At 40.1% G+C, this 15,569-nt stretch overlaps 1 protein-coding gene and 1 long non-coding RNA gene across 8 annotated transcripts in view; one reads left to right on the forward strand and one right to left on the reverse strand.

The window, feature by feature from the left end:
• Nucleotides 1-3,914, reverse strand: part of LOC109303369 — a 23,815-nt gene extending 19,901 nt beyond the window's left edge. The window contains exons 1-2 of the long non-coding RNA XR_002099074.1: nt 3,904-3,914; nt 2,640-2,644 (exon numbers count right to left, since the gene is read on the reverse strand). This is a non-coding gene — a long non-coding RNA (uncharacterized LOC109303369). The remainder of the gene's footprint in view (nt 1-2,639; nt 2,645-3,903) is intronic.
• LOC109303368 (myelin-oligodendrocyte glycoprotein-like) overlaps nt 1-15,569 on the forward strand; it is a 63,481-nt gene that overhangs the window by 41,107 nt on the left and 6,805 nt on the right. For 3 of the 7 annotated variants that reach the window (XM_019525574.1, XM_019525576.1, XM_019525578.1), the window contains 4 exons: nt 414-466; nt 7,007-7,348; nt 8,630-8,665; nt 12,767-13,964. In XM_019525574.1, the coding sequence (XP_019381119.1) occupies nt 414-466; nt 7,007-7,348; nt 8,630-8,665; nt 12,767-12,876 (541 nt within the window). In that variant the 3' untranslated portion in view covers nt 12,877-13,964. Of the gene's footprint in view, nt 1-413; nt 467-7,006; nt 7,349-8,629; nt 8,697-12,766; nt 13,965-15,569 lie in introns of those variants that run through there. The other 4 variants (XM_019525575.1, XR_002099073.1, XM_019525580.1 and 1 more) reach the window with 4 other exon arrangements.

The raw sequence follows: 15,569 nt of genomic DNA on the forward strand, positions 1-15,569 counted from the left end.
GAATGGAAGCAGGGACTGTTTTTAAGTCCCGAAATCAGGTAAGAGTCCCCCCTCACACACAACACTTCTCACCATCCCCTCCTTGTATCTCCTATTCCCCCTTCCCTTGTTCATTGCTACCACTCATTCCCCCCAAACAACAAAATAAAACCCACAATGTGGGAAAGTTTAGGTCTAGAAAAAAAAAAGCCGTGACCGACACCTTCCTCCCCACCCGCAACCCCAGTTGTAAAAGAATGCAACTGAGATTCTAAGCTATGACATTTATAACAGTTTGTATAGGGATAACAGCAATATGCATGGTGTAGGCTAGAGGCACAATTTAACAAGTATCAGATTTATTAGATTAACAAAGCAATTGTCCGAATAGCAGAACCAAGACCATTGTGAATTTGTTTTCTCTTATTACACAGGGCAGGTGTCCTTCACTTGATCACCTGCTTACTACTGTGGTTTGTACCTGGTGGTAAGTATATCATAACCTGCATTACTGAGTTTTTGTATATGTACCCACAAAGTGCAGATTAACGTATTTTTAGTTCTCAGAGCATAGTTAATGTTAAAGGTTCTGAATGTACATTTCATAGTCCAACCAAGTGCAGGGGATCTGGACCCGATGATCTGTAAGGTCCCTTCCAGCCCCTAACATCTATGAAACCATTCTTAACTGCACTCCATAGAATCAGCTCTTTAATGAGGAAACAGATCTAAGAGAAGATCTGGGAAAAGACAGGAGCGTGCGGCACTTCAAAGATTAATTGATTAGGTGCCACCCTACCCTGCCTTCAGACTAACATAGCTAACTACCTCTCTGATTATTTCAAGTGTTCACCGTATCAAGTTATTGGACTCAGTAGAGGAAATAACAATGAAATATGAGTGCCTGATCCAAAGGTCCCTGGCACTTCATAATTTATGACCCTATATAAATGCAGTGCATCATACTATTACAGGATTGAATTATTGGTAAGAGCTAGGTGTCTGTTTGGAAGGCCTAACCCCAAACATGAAGAATTTAAACTTAAAAAAAAATTATCATCTGAAAGGTAATTGGCATATGAAGTAACTTTTCTGTTTGGAACAATTATAAAAATGCTTGCCCCATTATTTTCCAAAGGCTTTGCAATGGGTCAGGGGAGGATTTCCTCATACAGGTTTGATCTGTGTCACCATGCTAAAAACACAATTCTAATTTTGAATGCACCTTGTCAGTCCCCATGTTGTGAGGTGAGAGTGTTTCTTTTGCCAAATAGATAACACCTTGATTGATGCATGGGTCATGGCAACCCACCATTAAGACACTGGAAAGTTTAATAAAACTTCTGATTCACTTTTCCTTTGAAGAAGTTTGAGTTCAGTTCTTCTGAACGAGGTGCTGAGCCTGCAGATATTCAGATCTGTCACACGTCCCATGTTACATTTAAGAGTAGCATATGGGCTTTTAGGGAACTGAGATATTACTAACCCTCTACATGACGCAACTTAAACAACCAAAGAGACAAGGAAGAAGTGCACTATGTACTACTTTTAGCACTGAAATGGATTGCTGTTTTGTCCTTTTCTGCAGGCGTATTTTTTCTGCTCCACTAACCTCATGAACTGTTAGACACATTGCATCGCAGCCTATTACATCCAAAAGGAGCATTCAACATTGCTTATTTCTAAAACCTTTCCTTTCCCCGCCTCCCATGCTTATAATCATTTGCTTCCCCATTTTCTACTGGATTTTAAGCTTCTCAAAGAGTACAAACTATCATGATATGCATCTAAACAAACAGATACTATTTTTCTTAGTCAAGATTATTCGTCACATCTTCTGAAGTGAGTCTTTTAAAGTCTGGTTTTACCATCCTTCACACTGACCAATATCCAAAATATTCCGAAGCATCAGTAGCAACGAAGCTCTTAAGTTCTTACTGTAAGAACTGCAGGGGCCCAAAAATAATTACAAGATGCCCAAACAGTCAGACCAGCCTCCTCTGATGAAAGGTAGAACAGCTGTTTAGTATAAGGGACACAAGCTTTTAATTCTGTTGCAGTCAAATGCCCAGTGGGGGTGGGGTAGAGGGTCGGTTAAGTTATTTGCTTGGTACACAAGAGCAATTCACTGAAAAAATAGATGCTGCAGCTAAGCTACACAAATAGGTACCTAACAAGAAAGGTCCTGCAAGAACATACAAATTGCCAGTTTGAGAGATTTTGATGGAATACGTAAAAGTTGCTTTGTATTGACACACAATAGTGAACCAGAGGACATTAATGCAGTACTGTAATGCTTATGACAGAAGAGGAATCCCAGAGGATTATGCATCAGAATACATTAATAAAAGCATAACAAACTCATCTTCAACTTGACCCATTAAAGGTCGCACTAGTGTTAACAACAACAACTCTTTTTTAAAGAAGTAAGGATTCTTATCTGGAAGAACTGCTGAATCCAAGTGTAAACACTATATCTCTACATCTACTGTTTCCAGGGTTGCAAGTGGTATACAATGTTTTTTGCATGTAGAGCAAAGAGGACAAGATGGAAAGGCTGGGGATGAGAGAAAACTGTAGTCTAATAGGACACTACTCACCCCACCTCAGAGCCTCCAGCACTTTGCTACTGTCTGTTTCAGAATTCAGTGCAGAAGCACCATCTCTTGGCTATGAACTTCTCCAGTTTTATTCCTTCCATGGGAGGAAAGACCCAGAATAAGAGGGGAAAAAAACAAGGAACTCAAAATAGGATCATTTGGAAAGTCTCTGGCAGGGTACCACTCTTTTACACAGACCCAATCTTTATCTAAGCAACTTTCAGGCAGTCTCTGAAGATGTAGCCATCCTCTTGAAGGAGACTTGCCCATCAGCAAAATAGCCAAGATTCCTGGCTACAGTGAAGCTTTTCCTAGAGGAAAGCAAAAGCTAAACCCTTATCTTCCTGGTCAACACCCAGCTGAGCAAGTGCCTCTCTCCTTTTAACTCCTTCTCTGACACCAACTGCAGATGCAGCAGGGCGAAAGTGACTGGACCCCCTGCCTCCCATCATCCCTGTCCTAGCTAGTAAAGGGCTTGCACACTTGATGACAGGGGGAACAGCAGTCAGGAAAGGTTCAAGTTTGACTGACCTTTGCATTCATTTCTCATAACAAACATACCCGTGAAAATTGTAATATATTAACAAATCTGGAAGACAAGGTTTAAAAAATTAATAGGATCAGGAATCAGACTGGGCACTTCCCCCTTTCATTTGTTAAACCCACTTACCATGGTTTGTCTCAGCTTTGGACTGCATTTGCATTTGGGTGTGGAGACTCTCTTTTCTATAGTCTCTGCTTGAGTCCATCACCCTTAGAGAGCACCATATAGAAAGCACAGGGTTTCACTTGCTCACACTCCTTCAGATATCCCCATGGCAGAGGGCACATCCCTAAATACATAGACCTGCTAAAATCCCAGCCTTCTGGGGTTTCCATAGGTCCTATGAATAAATGTAACAAACAAAAACAGAGTGAACTATTCTGGACTCCCCCTTTCTACTTTGGGTCCTTTGGTTTATCACAGCCCTGCCTCAGAGAGACCCTAGCAAGAAGCAGTTCTCAAATGATCCAATACTTCCTAACTTCAGTTCTCTCGCTGTTGCATGCGTGTCCTCAGCCTAACACACCCTCTCCACCTGTACCAGGTGAGGTTAATGAAATTCCCAGGCGTTCATCAGTTCCTCTTCAGCCCCCAGTTAATCCCTTTGTGGTCAATGAAGAGCGGGGATCCTGGTTTTCTCTTCTCATTTAAAAAAATCCCCAATTTTCAGATTAAAGTAACCCAAAATCGACCTTTTTCCATGATTAAAATGAAATGCCACTAATATATATATTGGTGGCATTTCATTTTAATCACAGAAAAATGTGGATTTGGGGTAACTTTTTTTAATCTGAAAAATGGGGAATTTTTCTAATCAGAGAAAACCAGGATCCCTGATGAAGAGAAATACAGACCATCTTACTGGGTTTATGCAAGCTGTCTAGCCCTGATCATTACTTGGGGCTAAGCATGACTGTAATTAAAATGCCAGTGAGTAAGACAGCCGCCTGCTTTCTACAGCACCAGAGTCCATGTCAATCCTTACACAGACTGTTTCACAGAGAAGGTTTAACCTCTAACCAAAAGAGCTTCATTATCTTTAAACATGCAGGCTGTCTACAACAACAGCCTCTTCTTGCACTGGAAGACAGACTGTAGAAGGTTGTATATGTAAGTGATGAGGCCCCAATTCAGAAGTCTGTCCATCTTCAGCAAAATACTTGAGCACATACTTATTTTAGGTAGATACTTGACTTCAGTCAGGCTAAGGCACATACTGAAATTAAGCACAGTGCTTGAATGCTTTGCTGAATAAAGCCAGATGTAAATCCCTACAGGCATTTTTTGCTCAATCAGAACTTGAGCCTTTTTTTTCTCCTAAGGACAATCATGTCAAGAACACAGTATCTCTGCATAGCTGCATTATAGCAGGTGCACGGATAGTGGTAGTAGGAGTGCTATATGTCAGCACTGCCAAAAACATGGATTCCTGAGGGAACCAGCCTATTTGAGAATTCAGGGGGTAGTTTCTACCTACTCATGCCCGAAAGGGGAAATTTCACGAGTGTTGTAACTTGGCCATTTTCAAAATTAAACTTCTACTTTTTGTTTCAACGTGTATATTTTATTTCATGAAAAGTAGTATTTTCCCTATATAATAATAGACTTTTTTTTTAAGTTGAACGAAAGGGTTAAATTACCTGAAAAAAAAACAGAATATTTTGTCATGGATCTAATGAAATATTTTGGGGCAACCCAAGATGAGATTTGTTTTTTGTTTCACCAGCCCATCAAAAATACTTTGTTTTGGCTTAACCTGAACCAAATTCCTCTCCCCCACTATTTGTTGGTTCAGCCTCATTGCAGAAATACTGTTTAAGGAAAGATTCAATGACTTTGACACCTGCATGCTTCTAAGGATGTGTATGTATTCTTACCTTAGTATTTCCTGACTGTTACTAAGAAAATGAATGTATGCCTTAAAACCACAAATAGTCATGCACACATTTTTTCCCATATGGAGAAGAGGGCAAAATATTCCATCTAAAACAGCAACTTGAGATGAAATTGTTTTTTTCTGAAAAGAAAAATGCAAATATTGAAGGCTTCATACCATCAAATGAAACGATGATGAGGTATGGCTATGAACAGAGAGCACTGTTTCAGATTATGGATCTCAACAAGAAAAAACTAAGGATTTGTCTATATCTGAAAGTGAATTCAGGGATTCAGAACATGACTAGTTGTTCCTGAATAACTGTGTAAACAAATCCCCAGCAGTAATAATTTCAAAAATAGCTATCTCACAGTATAGATGCAGAAGCCTTTGTAGGTACCTAGGATGTAGCATAATTTTTTAAAGGCTGGTCACCTAGTTAGCTCTACTGACCTGTTTTTTTCTATTACTGATTCTCAAATGTGTTCATATCACTTCCAGTTAAATAGCTGCAATGAACTCCAGTAGTGAGCAGACCGACAGATATTTATCAGGATAGTTAGCCCTTCCAGGGGCCATCATTTGCCATAATCCCATTCAAACTGTAGGCCAGGCCCATGGAAAACAGGAAACTCAATCCCCTGTATCAAAAAGGAAGTGCAATAGCTATCTTTACCTTTTGTTAAAATTCGTACTATATCATAGAAAATAAGCCTGATGACAGATATTTTCCAAATTTAGTAGCTAATAAAATTTATCAAGGATAATTCCATTAAAAAGTATGAGGCACCCAGGTGCTGCAATTAGTAGGAGACATAAAAATACCTCAGATAAACTTAGAAGGTACAGTAGATTCCTCTTATTGGGATCACTTTGGGACATGGTGACTTGATTCTATTAACCAGCAGATTCCATTAAAAGGAGACCCGTTTTTTTAAGACGACAGATACTCACTCCTCCTCCACAGTCCCCTGGCCTTCCTCAGGCCTCTCACAACCCCCCCCACCTCCCAGTCCCCACAGCCCTGCTGGTGCCCCTTGCCCCCACCCACAGCCCCCTGGCCCACCAGCCCTGCCGGAGGGGGGCCCAGGCTGCCAGGGATATGGGGCCAGGGGCCCAGCTCCACAGCCCCCTTCCCCTGGCAGGAGGCGACGGCTGCTGCACTGGAGCAGAGCCCAGCTCCCCACCTGCTGCTGCTCGCTGTGGGCTCGGGTCAGGGGGGTGGAGCCAGCTCCCCAGTGAGGCGCACACTCCTGGAGAGGCAGGGGGGGATCCATGCCCCTCAAATCTGTGCGTGGGGTGGGGGTGAGCATGGGCAGAGACAGCAGTGATGTGGGATTGCAATCCTCAAAGCTACTGTGTACACAGGGGGTGCATTGCCAGGGAGCCTGGCACCCATCCCACTTCCTGCTGGGGTCCCAGTCCTGCCCAACTCCATCCCTCCCTCCCTACAGGGGCTCAATTCCCTGCCCCTTCCACCCCACCACACTTACCTATGGGAGCTGCTCTCCAGGCTGCCTTGGGCCATGTGCTTATAAAGTACATGCCCATGGTGCCCCCTGCTTGACTGCCCTGCTTCTGCTCCCACCCAGCCCCCTGCAGGCTGGAACTCTGCCAGCCTACAGAGGGCTCCTCACAAAGCTGCAAAATCCCCAGGCTTCTCCGGTAAAATGATCCTAAAACCCCAAAATTGTGATTCTAATATGAGTGATTTTTACATGTAATAATATACAACTGGTTTTGGTTTTCCCATGTTGATTCAAATAAGCAGCTGATTCTATTAACCAATGATTCTATAAAGTGGAATCCACTGTATCTACTACTGTTGGCAGATAGCTTCTGTTTTCAAGGTGTCAGAAGTTGGTACGCTACCATTACAGTCAATGATAAATTTAAAGCAAAAATTCTGAGCGGTAAGAAATAGAAAGTTCAGGTGCTCAAAAGTTCTCAGGATTTTTCTCTTGACACTATCAACTTTTTTCACACTCAGCATTTTTCTTATTACAGTGGTTCCTCAACCAACTTTGTGCCAAGCAATCAATGGAGACACTGCTATTCTGCCTTGTGCCAATCAGACATCTGAAAAACTGAACATGAAGAAGTATTCAATATACTGGCAGGTTGAGTCATCGGTAGTGCATTTTTTTCATAATGGGGCAGAATCACTGAACAATCAGCTTAAAAGATATCAGAACAGAACCAGGCTCTTTCTGGATCAGCTGGAACATGGTAACTTTTCTCTAATACTCTCTCAAGTTCAGCATGGTGATGAAGCTGTGTATTTCTGCATCTACAGAAATGGAGAGACCAGAGCAATAGGGAAGCATGCAGTTAGACTGAATGTCTCAGGTAAGACTATTAAGAGTTGAACTTAAAGGGAGGGAGCGAAGAGGGATGATTCTCCACTGAGCTTATTGTAATGATGGAATTGCATGTTGCTGGTGCTAGGGATGATTACAGTTTTTCAAATTTAAGTTCCTCCAAGTTTTAATCTCTCCAGTCTGTGATTTGATTGGAAGAATGAGATATGGGATGAGGAAGGAAGGATGGAGAACCTTTGGGAAGCTTCAGGGTTGCACATCTGCATAGCATCCAATGGTCCGAAGAAGGATCCCACCCACTTTCCCCTCTTTAATGACACTGACAAGAAAACATGCCTTAAACTTTTTCCAGAATTTGGACATTGATATTTACAAATGCTACTGAGTACACCCTTTCCTTTTGCCACTGGAAGGCATGGGGAATGACAGTCAATGAAGCAAGATTAGCTTGACCTGCATGGGCCACAGACAAAGCCCAGTGGAGTTGATGAAAAGACTCACTGATTTATTTATGAGTGCAGAAAAAGGGTCTGTATTCTTTCAGATTAATTATTAATTAACTTTGCACCTGTGACTTTATCAGAGTTGCTGAAAAGTAAAGAGAAAATCCATTGTACAGAAAAGGAGGCAGCAAAGTCAGTCTATCTCAATAGCTCATGGGACACAGACTTAATTAAGTATGCAATAAAGATCTTTTCTTCTGTATGAAAATAAGTGAGGTTGTGACAAATACTTGAATAACGCTGACTACTTATACTGCATAAAGATTTTAGTTCTCTAGGAGCAGAGCTGGGAAAGATAATATTTTCTGGTAGTTGAATACAAAAATAGTGGGGGTGTAGGAGCTAACATTGGGAAAAACAAAATACAGTTGCTTCAGTGTTTTATATAACACGATACCTAGAATTTTTTCTTCAAAAGATTATATAAACCATCCTAAAACTTGTTTTTAATTAGGTCCATTTTTCAAGGGAAAATGATGTTTTGAATTAAAAAATCTAAGTGTAATTTGGAAAGCCGCAAAATAAAACATTTTGCAATTTCCACAGTGAACCATTTTGTTTGTTGAAATGTAAAAATGAAATATGTTGAATTTTAAAATTATTTTTATCCCATATCTTTGGCCAAACCTATTAATCAAAGTTGACCTTATTTTGTAAGCTGTTTTGCGCTGTCCAAAAAAAGTATGTTTATTGGCAAATATACAGTTTATCAAAAAAATCTTCCCAGCTCTACCTAGGAAACATGTTTCTTCATCTTGCTTACATATACATGACTAACTTGAATGTTGTTCTCTTTCAAATTCAAGATATCCAGCCAATAAAAGGAAATTCTCTTTACCTTGGTAAGTTATACACTACTGAAAAAGCCATTGGGTACACTAGGGTTCCCTTCACCCCTTATTTGTATGACTCGTTGTGAGCCCTTCTAAGCAAGGGAAGGCCCAATAAAGATTCAGTTTTGTCTGTCATTGGCAATACTCTGTACTGATCCCAACAAAATGCAGTTAGGAAGTACATGGGTTCAGCATGGAAAAAAATCCTATTTGTCTCCTAGATGAGAACACATCTACCACTAGAATAGTCCAAACTCATAATAAAAAGAATCACAGTGCCAGCAGCCACTAGCCCTTACTTCTTTTTTGTTGTTGTTGCTAATATGGCATACGTGCGTACACATATGTTCAAGTGAATGGGCAGCCACTGGGGTTTTACAACGGACAAAAGAACTTCTCCATAAATACCCTTAGTTTGGATGAACTGTTAAATCAAAAGGTTTGGAAAGGCACTTGGGTAATATATTAATAGATGCTCTAATAATACTTAGGGCAGATAGCTTCATGTAAGTCCTTGCAAGAAAAACTGAAATGGTTTTCATTTTTTCCTGGTACAGTTCTGTAGTACAATGCAGCTCCTAAATTCTAAACTTATTTACCTTATATAATTGGCTGTACTAGGGTCCTTTATAGAAACTTCTTGATCATGTGAATTATGACCTCTGATTCTGAGTTATGCAGATACATTAGTTTTATAACAAGAAAATTAAATGCTTTGACCCTTGCACGTTTGTCTCCAAGTACTTCCAGAACATCAAAGACAAGACAGGGTGCTGAGTTTCTAGCATAGGAGAGCTAGTGGAGAGTAACTGTACCCTATATTCTTACACCCCCCTCCCCCAAATAGCATGCACCTTCTTTTTTTAAAGGCAGAAAGAGGAAAAAAAAAAAATTTTGTAAGTTATGGCTGCACAAAGCAGGGACAGGGCCTAATCTTTAACTGACTCACTTTCCCTTTCCTCCTTAACTAAAGCTGAAGCCTTAGCTGCTGCTGAAGATTAGTCTCCATGGGTAGATCTAAGATTTTAAAAAGAGATAAATAGTCTCCAGGGCTGTGAAATAGGAGGAGAGGCCATGAGCAGCTAGCAGGCAGCAAAACTGCCTTAAAAAGGTTAACTTAATTAGAGGACTATCAAGACTATTCAAAAGAGAGATGATTGTTAATCATTAACACCTCTGGAGTGAAAAGCAATGAAACATTAAGCCAACTGATTTCCTCAGTTGCCTGGGTAGTAATACACAGCTGCTGCACTGTGGAGCAGGAATCAAAGCAGGGTGCTTCTATCCTGGGCAGAAAACTAGCTTCCCTGTTTAATACACATACTCTAATTTGGAGGTGCTGATTTGGGTAGAAAATGCATATTGCATGTTAGGAAATACGGTACGTTAAGCAAATGTCCTCCAGTTCTGAGATGTCTTCCTCAGTAAATTCTCTCCTTCCCATCCTAATTATGGCCTAAAGAAGGAGTGGCAAACTTGCAGCTTGCGCAACCAGTGTGTGTGCCATGCAACAGATAAGGAAGGGGACAGACACAGCAGATAAGGCAAGAAGCAGAAAGAGCAAGAGATCATACAGGAGGTGCAGGGCATGAAGCAGAAAGCATAGCAACAGATTGGGAAGGGAGTTCAGAGCATGAACCAGAAGAGAGAACAGGATGGCAGGCAGAAGAAAGGGAAAAGGATTAGTGTGGCACTTGGGGAGGGTATGTAACTAATTTATGCCACATCTGCCAAAAGGGTAGGCCCCCACTGGCCTGAAGTATTGATGTTAGCTTTCCAGATTCCTAATTTGCTTCATAAAACTATTACCTTTTGTGAGGCATCCTTACTGATTTATTTTAGATCAACAACATAGTCAATTCTGGAATCAGTAGCCCTGAACTGGTACAGCTGACAAAGCATGCACACACACCATGACATCAGTGTCAGGCCACAGAAAAAGAGAGAACACCAAAATCTTAAACAAACGCAAAAAATACATTGTTTTTTGGTCTCATTAGAAGTAGCAGCTCTCAGCTTAGTAGGTCACTTGCAATAAGCATCTTTAAAATTGCAGGAAATGGCCCTCTCAAAATTTAAAAATCAGCAAAAACTACAAAATGCAAAGGTGCTCCTGACCCAACAGCCTCTCAGAGGACAATGGGGTAATTTCAAAGTGCTGATCTTCATCTTTAATGTTGCTCCTGACATTTGATTAAGATACAAAGTTACGAGACCAAAAAAATAAATAAATAAGCAGCTAAGCCAACAAAACCTCTCTTGCCAGTTACATTCCACATGAATGATGACGAGTCCCCCAGGGGTCAAATTCATTTAACGGGAAGGGAAGATTTCTTGGCAACAGCAAAACTAAGATACAGAAACAAGGGAGGAAGAAGAGTAGAAGTTCATGCTCATATTGCTTTATTTAAAAGGAGAAATATGTAATAGAGCTGGTCAAAAAAAGTCCTGACAATTTCTCCTCCTCCTCCAAAACAGAAGGATTTTTTTTTCAGATAGATTTTTTTTGTGAGAAAATGTTGGTATTTTGTAACAAAGTCTCTAAATAAATAAATAAATAAATAAAGCTTATCAATTGTCTCCAATCAATGGTACATGGTATCAAGTTTTATGGCAGAAGCCTGAAATGTCAAAAGGAAGTTGAGACAATAAAAATAAAATTCCTGAAAAATGTTGATGAGTGCAGAAAAAAGTTCATTCACTGGCTTCAATTTTTATATTTCCATCAGTCACAATTAGCCCTATTTGCTGAAGCCTGTCTGGCATTCGTACTCTTTCTGGGAACCACCTAGTATAGTGAGATGCCTGATAAGAACCACAGAGGCACCCTGTGTGTTCATATGCCTGTACTTTTACTTTAGTTACCAAAAGAATTCAGGCAGCTATTCACTGTTTCATGTGGGGGGAGAGGCCATAATCAAATCAAAACAAACACATACCTCCCCCGCTCCAAAACATCCTTTTGTTTTTCTTTTGTCATTTTTTTAAACTTTCCAAGATCCTCTTCTATTCCTAGGATGGTTGTATTGCCACTTTTGGGCTCAGAGGAGAGCCTTTCTAGTCTAATAGCAACTTGCTTTAAGCTCCGGTCTGGATAGAAAACTCATTACAATCTTATACCTACACACTAAAAATATATTGAGGATGAGCAGAAATTAAAGAGTTGTACACAGTATGTTTGTACATAATATGTCTTCTGGGAAGGGGATGGGGAAAAAGAACAAACTGTATCTGACAGTTGTAAGTCATGTTACTTAACACACTATTTTGAGGTCCTTTGATACTATAGCCACAAGATCAGCATATAAATCTATATAGAACACAACCTGGTCTTTACAGAGAAGGTCTATGACCTAAGTAGGATAGGGTAAATGCCTTTATCCTCTGGAATTTATTTTTAAAATGTGCTTTTTGAGGACTGTAAATAGAAGTACTTGATCTGGGACCCTAAGCAGAGAGAGGCCATTTGTGCATTTTATATTTTTTTGTTTTAGTTAATGTTAGCCCATTAAGGTATAAACAAATATTACTGGTGTGGAAGTGGAGAACACTTTACTGTATATTAAAAAAATCCAAAGCATAAAGAAATTACCACAACAAATGTGCTTTATACATTTATATATGTTGTCTTGTACATCAGTCTTATGGAGGGGAAAAAAGATTCTGCTGGAGTCCTATATGCTGTATCTGTACTGATGAACTCCAAAAGCTGTATGGAATTTTTCAAATGAGTTAAAATGCAGATGAGCATGCAAACTTTAAAAAAAACCTCCCTTCATAAAATATAGCTTTTTCAAATTTACAGTGATTTTTACTATCAAGTACTTATTTTTTAGAGCTGTTGTTAAACACCCGTTTGTATTTTGGGAGGGAAACTATCCCTACTATTCAAGAATGACTAGCTTGGTCCAGAATAACTGAATCCAGAACTACTACAATATACTTCCAGTACCTAGGCAGGAAAGGAGCAGGCTGTTGACCTTATTTGTATTTCTGCATCTGACACAAATCTGAACTAAAAAAGTGGCAAACATCTTAAGTCCTAGGAAGTCTTTAAGTAGGGAATTATTGACTACTGATTGTACACACACTTTTTTTTTTTGCTCTTAGGTCAACCTTCTCATCATCGTAATTGCAGCAGCAATGCAAAGGACTCAGATATGTTTGTTTTTTCTCTTCACCTCCTGGTGGTAATAGTGGCTTGGATTTTACAACTGTGAATACAAACTTTCATCTTCAACATTCTCCCAGAGAGTGACTTCAAACTGAACCCTTCTGTGTGGTTGACTATCACTGTTCCAGAAGCCACAAATGAGGCATTGATACTTGAGAAAAAGGTCAGACTTTAGGCACCTGCATCCATATTTTGGTGCTCAAACAAGAGGCCTGAATCTTCAGAGACAGCAAGCATCAGAGATTATGAGCATGGCTTTTCTTTCACCCATATTTGGGAGCCTAACTTTAGCCATCTGCATGTGAAAAAATTGGTAATGGTATTTCTCTTGTGCTTTTGTTGTAAATACTATTTCAAATTACTGAGTCTTACAATACTGTCACATTATAAATTTTTTCCTTACTGTGGTTATTTTGCATAAGATTCCATATGTTTTGCAAAGAGAGAAATGAAAGAGAAAAGGTAGCTGCTCTGCATGTCAGATAAAAAAGTGGAAATAGCAGAGTTGGTTGTGAAAATCAAGAGTGGAAACACTGTCAAAGGAAATTTTGAGGCTGTATAATTGTCGCTCATATTTCTACTCTTTTATGTGTCTAGGTTATCTATGATCCCTCCTTCTCCTTCAAAAAGAAATACTCTATTCACTCAATAGGAAGAGAAGTGATGGTGGAAGGCAATGAAACATTTAAAGCATGTAAGTGCAGAGGCAGAGAATCCCACCAACAGATCCACCAGACTTTAAGAGATGTAATCTGGCATTTTCACCCCCTCTTCCTCATAGAACATAAGTTAAATACAACCAGTTGACAAAAGTCTGAAGTTCTACTTGGTCTGGACACAAGCAATCCCATGACTATCAACACCTGGTTACTAATTCATATAGGATATATTTAAACAAACAAAACAGGAATACAGAATGATTTAAGTGTCTGTGGTTTAGGAATGATAATTGTTGTCTGAATTGCACTCGTCTGTTCTTTGGAATGCTCCGTGCAGGAAACTAAAGAGGATATCTCTCCATGTTTAAGGTCGAAATTAACTTCCTATTGATTAACTTCCTATCTGGAGCTGGACTGTTCTCAATGGTGGCAGATGACAGAACAAAGAGCAATGGTCTCAAGTTGCAGCAAGGGAAGTTTAGGTTAGATATTAGGAAGAACTTTCTCAAGAGAAGGGTAGTAAAGCACTGGTACAGGCTACCTGAAGAGATTGTGGACTCTCCATCCTTGGAGGTTTCTAAGACCCAGCTAGACAAAGCCTTGGCTGGGATGATGTAGGTGGGGATGATCCTGCTTTGAGCAGGGGGTTGGACTAGATGACCCCAAAGATCCCTTCCAATCCTAATTTTCCCTGATTCTATAATATCAATAAAAATACATAACCTGTAGGACAGCCTGCTACCATCATGACTGCAGTGCTGGATAATTTCTCACCAAGGTTGGAGTAATGTCAGAGCATCTCAGAGGGAAGGAAAAGTAGCTCACAAGACTGTACTGTGAGTAGCTTAGTTTTGGATGAAGTCATTCTACACTCCTTTACAAACAAGACACAGCTGTACTTGCTGGAAAGGAAGAAAAGGAAACAAGAGACCTGCTGCTCCTTCCTGCAGTCTTTGAAATGAATGAGATCTTCAGTGGACAGAGACAGATACCCTAGTGTAGGGAAAAAGCTCATGAAAATCTCTGCACCTGAGTCACTGCTGGAGTCAAACCGAGCCAGTATGTACATAGACTGAAATGATAGAGGAGTAGTTGGGTATAGAGGCTATGTATCCATTTAACAGAAAGATTCATTTTAAAATATGTACCTATTTGGAAAGTCTTCCATTGTCTTATCTTCCACATGTTGTTTGTTGTCATAAAGCATAAGCTCTTCAAAAAAAAATTAGCCTACTACTAGAAGGTAAATAATAAATAATGCAGTCACATGCCATACCAGCTCTTCTCTGGCAATCTCATCAGTTTCTGTAGAACTTAAGACCTGTTAAAAAACACCACCTACCTCTTCTGGGTGCAAACATAACCTTCAAAAGTGGAACCACTTCAGGACAGTCTTCCTGTGTCTGCTAGCATACAAACCACAACTCAGAGGTGTGGGCTGCTGGCTTTCACCTCAACAATCACATGCCATGTGGCAATAACTTAAAGGTCAACCTCTTTAAAAAAACATTCAGTGCAAGAACATAAAATGTGACACTCCCACAACTGCAGATGCAATTAGTATCATTTTGTACTTGTATGGGTTGCTTGGGCAAGCAAATGGACAGACACCTAAACAGTGGTTTGCCTGTATAATCTACCATGCAATCACAACAGCCTGAGCAAAGTGTAGACAATACAAAGCTGCAAGAGCTTTTGAAGCTAAGGGGAGCCCTTCCCTTTTCTTTCTTAAAATTATCCCAAAGCATTGGCATTGCTAATTACTTATCTTCTGATAATAGACTGTCAATGTCTTCTGGCTCCACAGGCCGCAATTTTGGGATGCTACAGTACCATTCCTAGTTTTTCTTCAACACTATGTTGTAGCCAGGGTTTGAATTACACTTTGACTCTTGTGGTGGTGGGGGGGGGGCCAAAAAAAAACCTGCCCATCACAATGCCCTAATAAAATCGGAGACCCCTCCCAGGTTATGATTTTCAAATCTTACTGGGGGGCTCTCATCTCTTATGGTGGGGGGGGGCTCAGCCTGCCCCCACCCAGTCCCCCATAATTCAAACCTGTTGTAGCCTGTCTCTGGAC

This window comes from Gavialis gangeticus, unplaced genomic scaffold, assembly GCF_001723915.1.
Source record: "Gavialis gangeticus isolate Ggan-Ray unplaced genomic scaffold, GavGan_comp1, whole genome shotgun sequence".
Classification (NCBI taxonomy): Eukaryota; Metazoa; Chordata; order Crocodylia; family Gavialidae; genus Gavialis; species Gavialis gangeticus.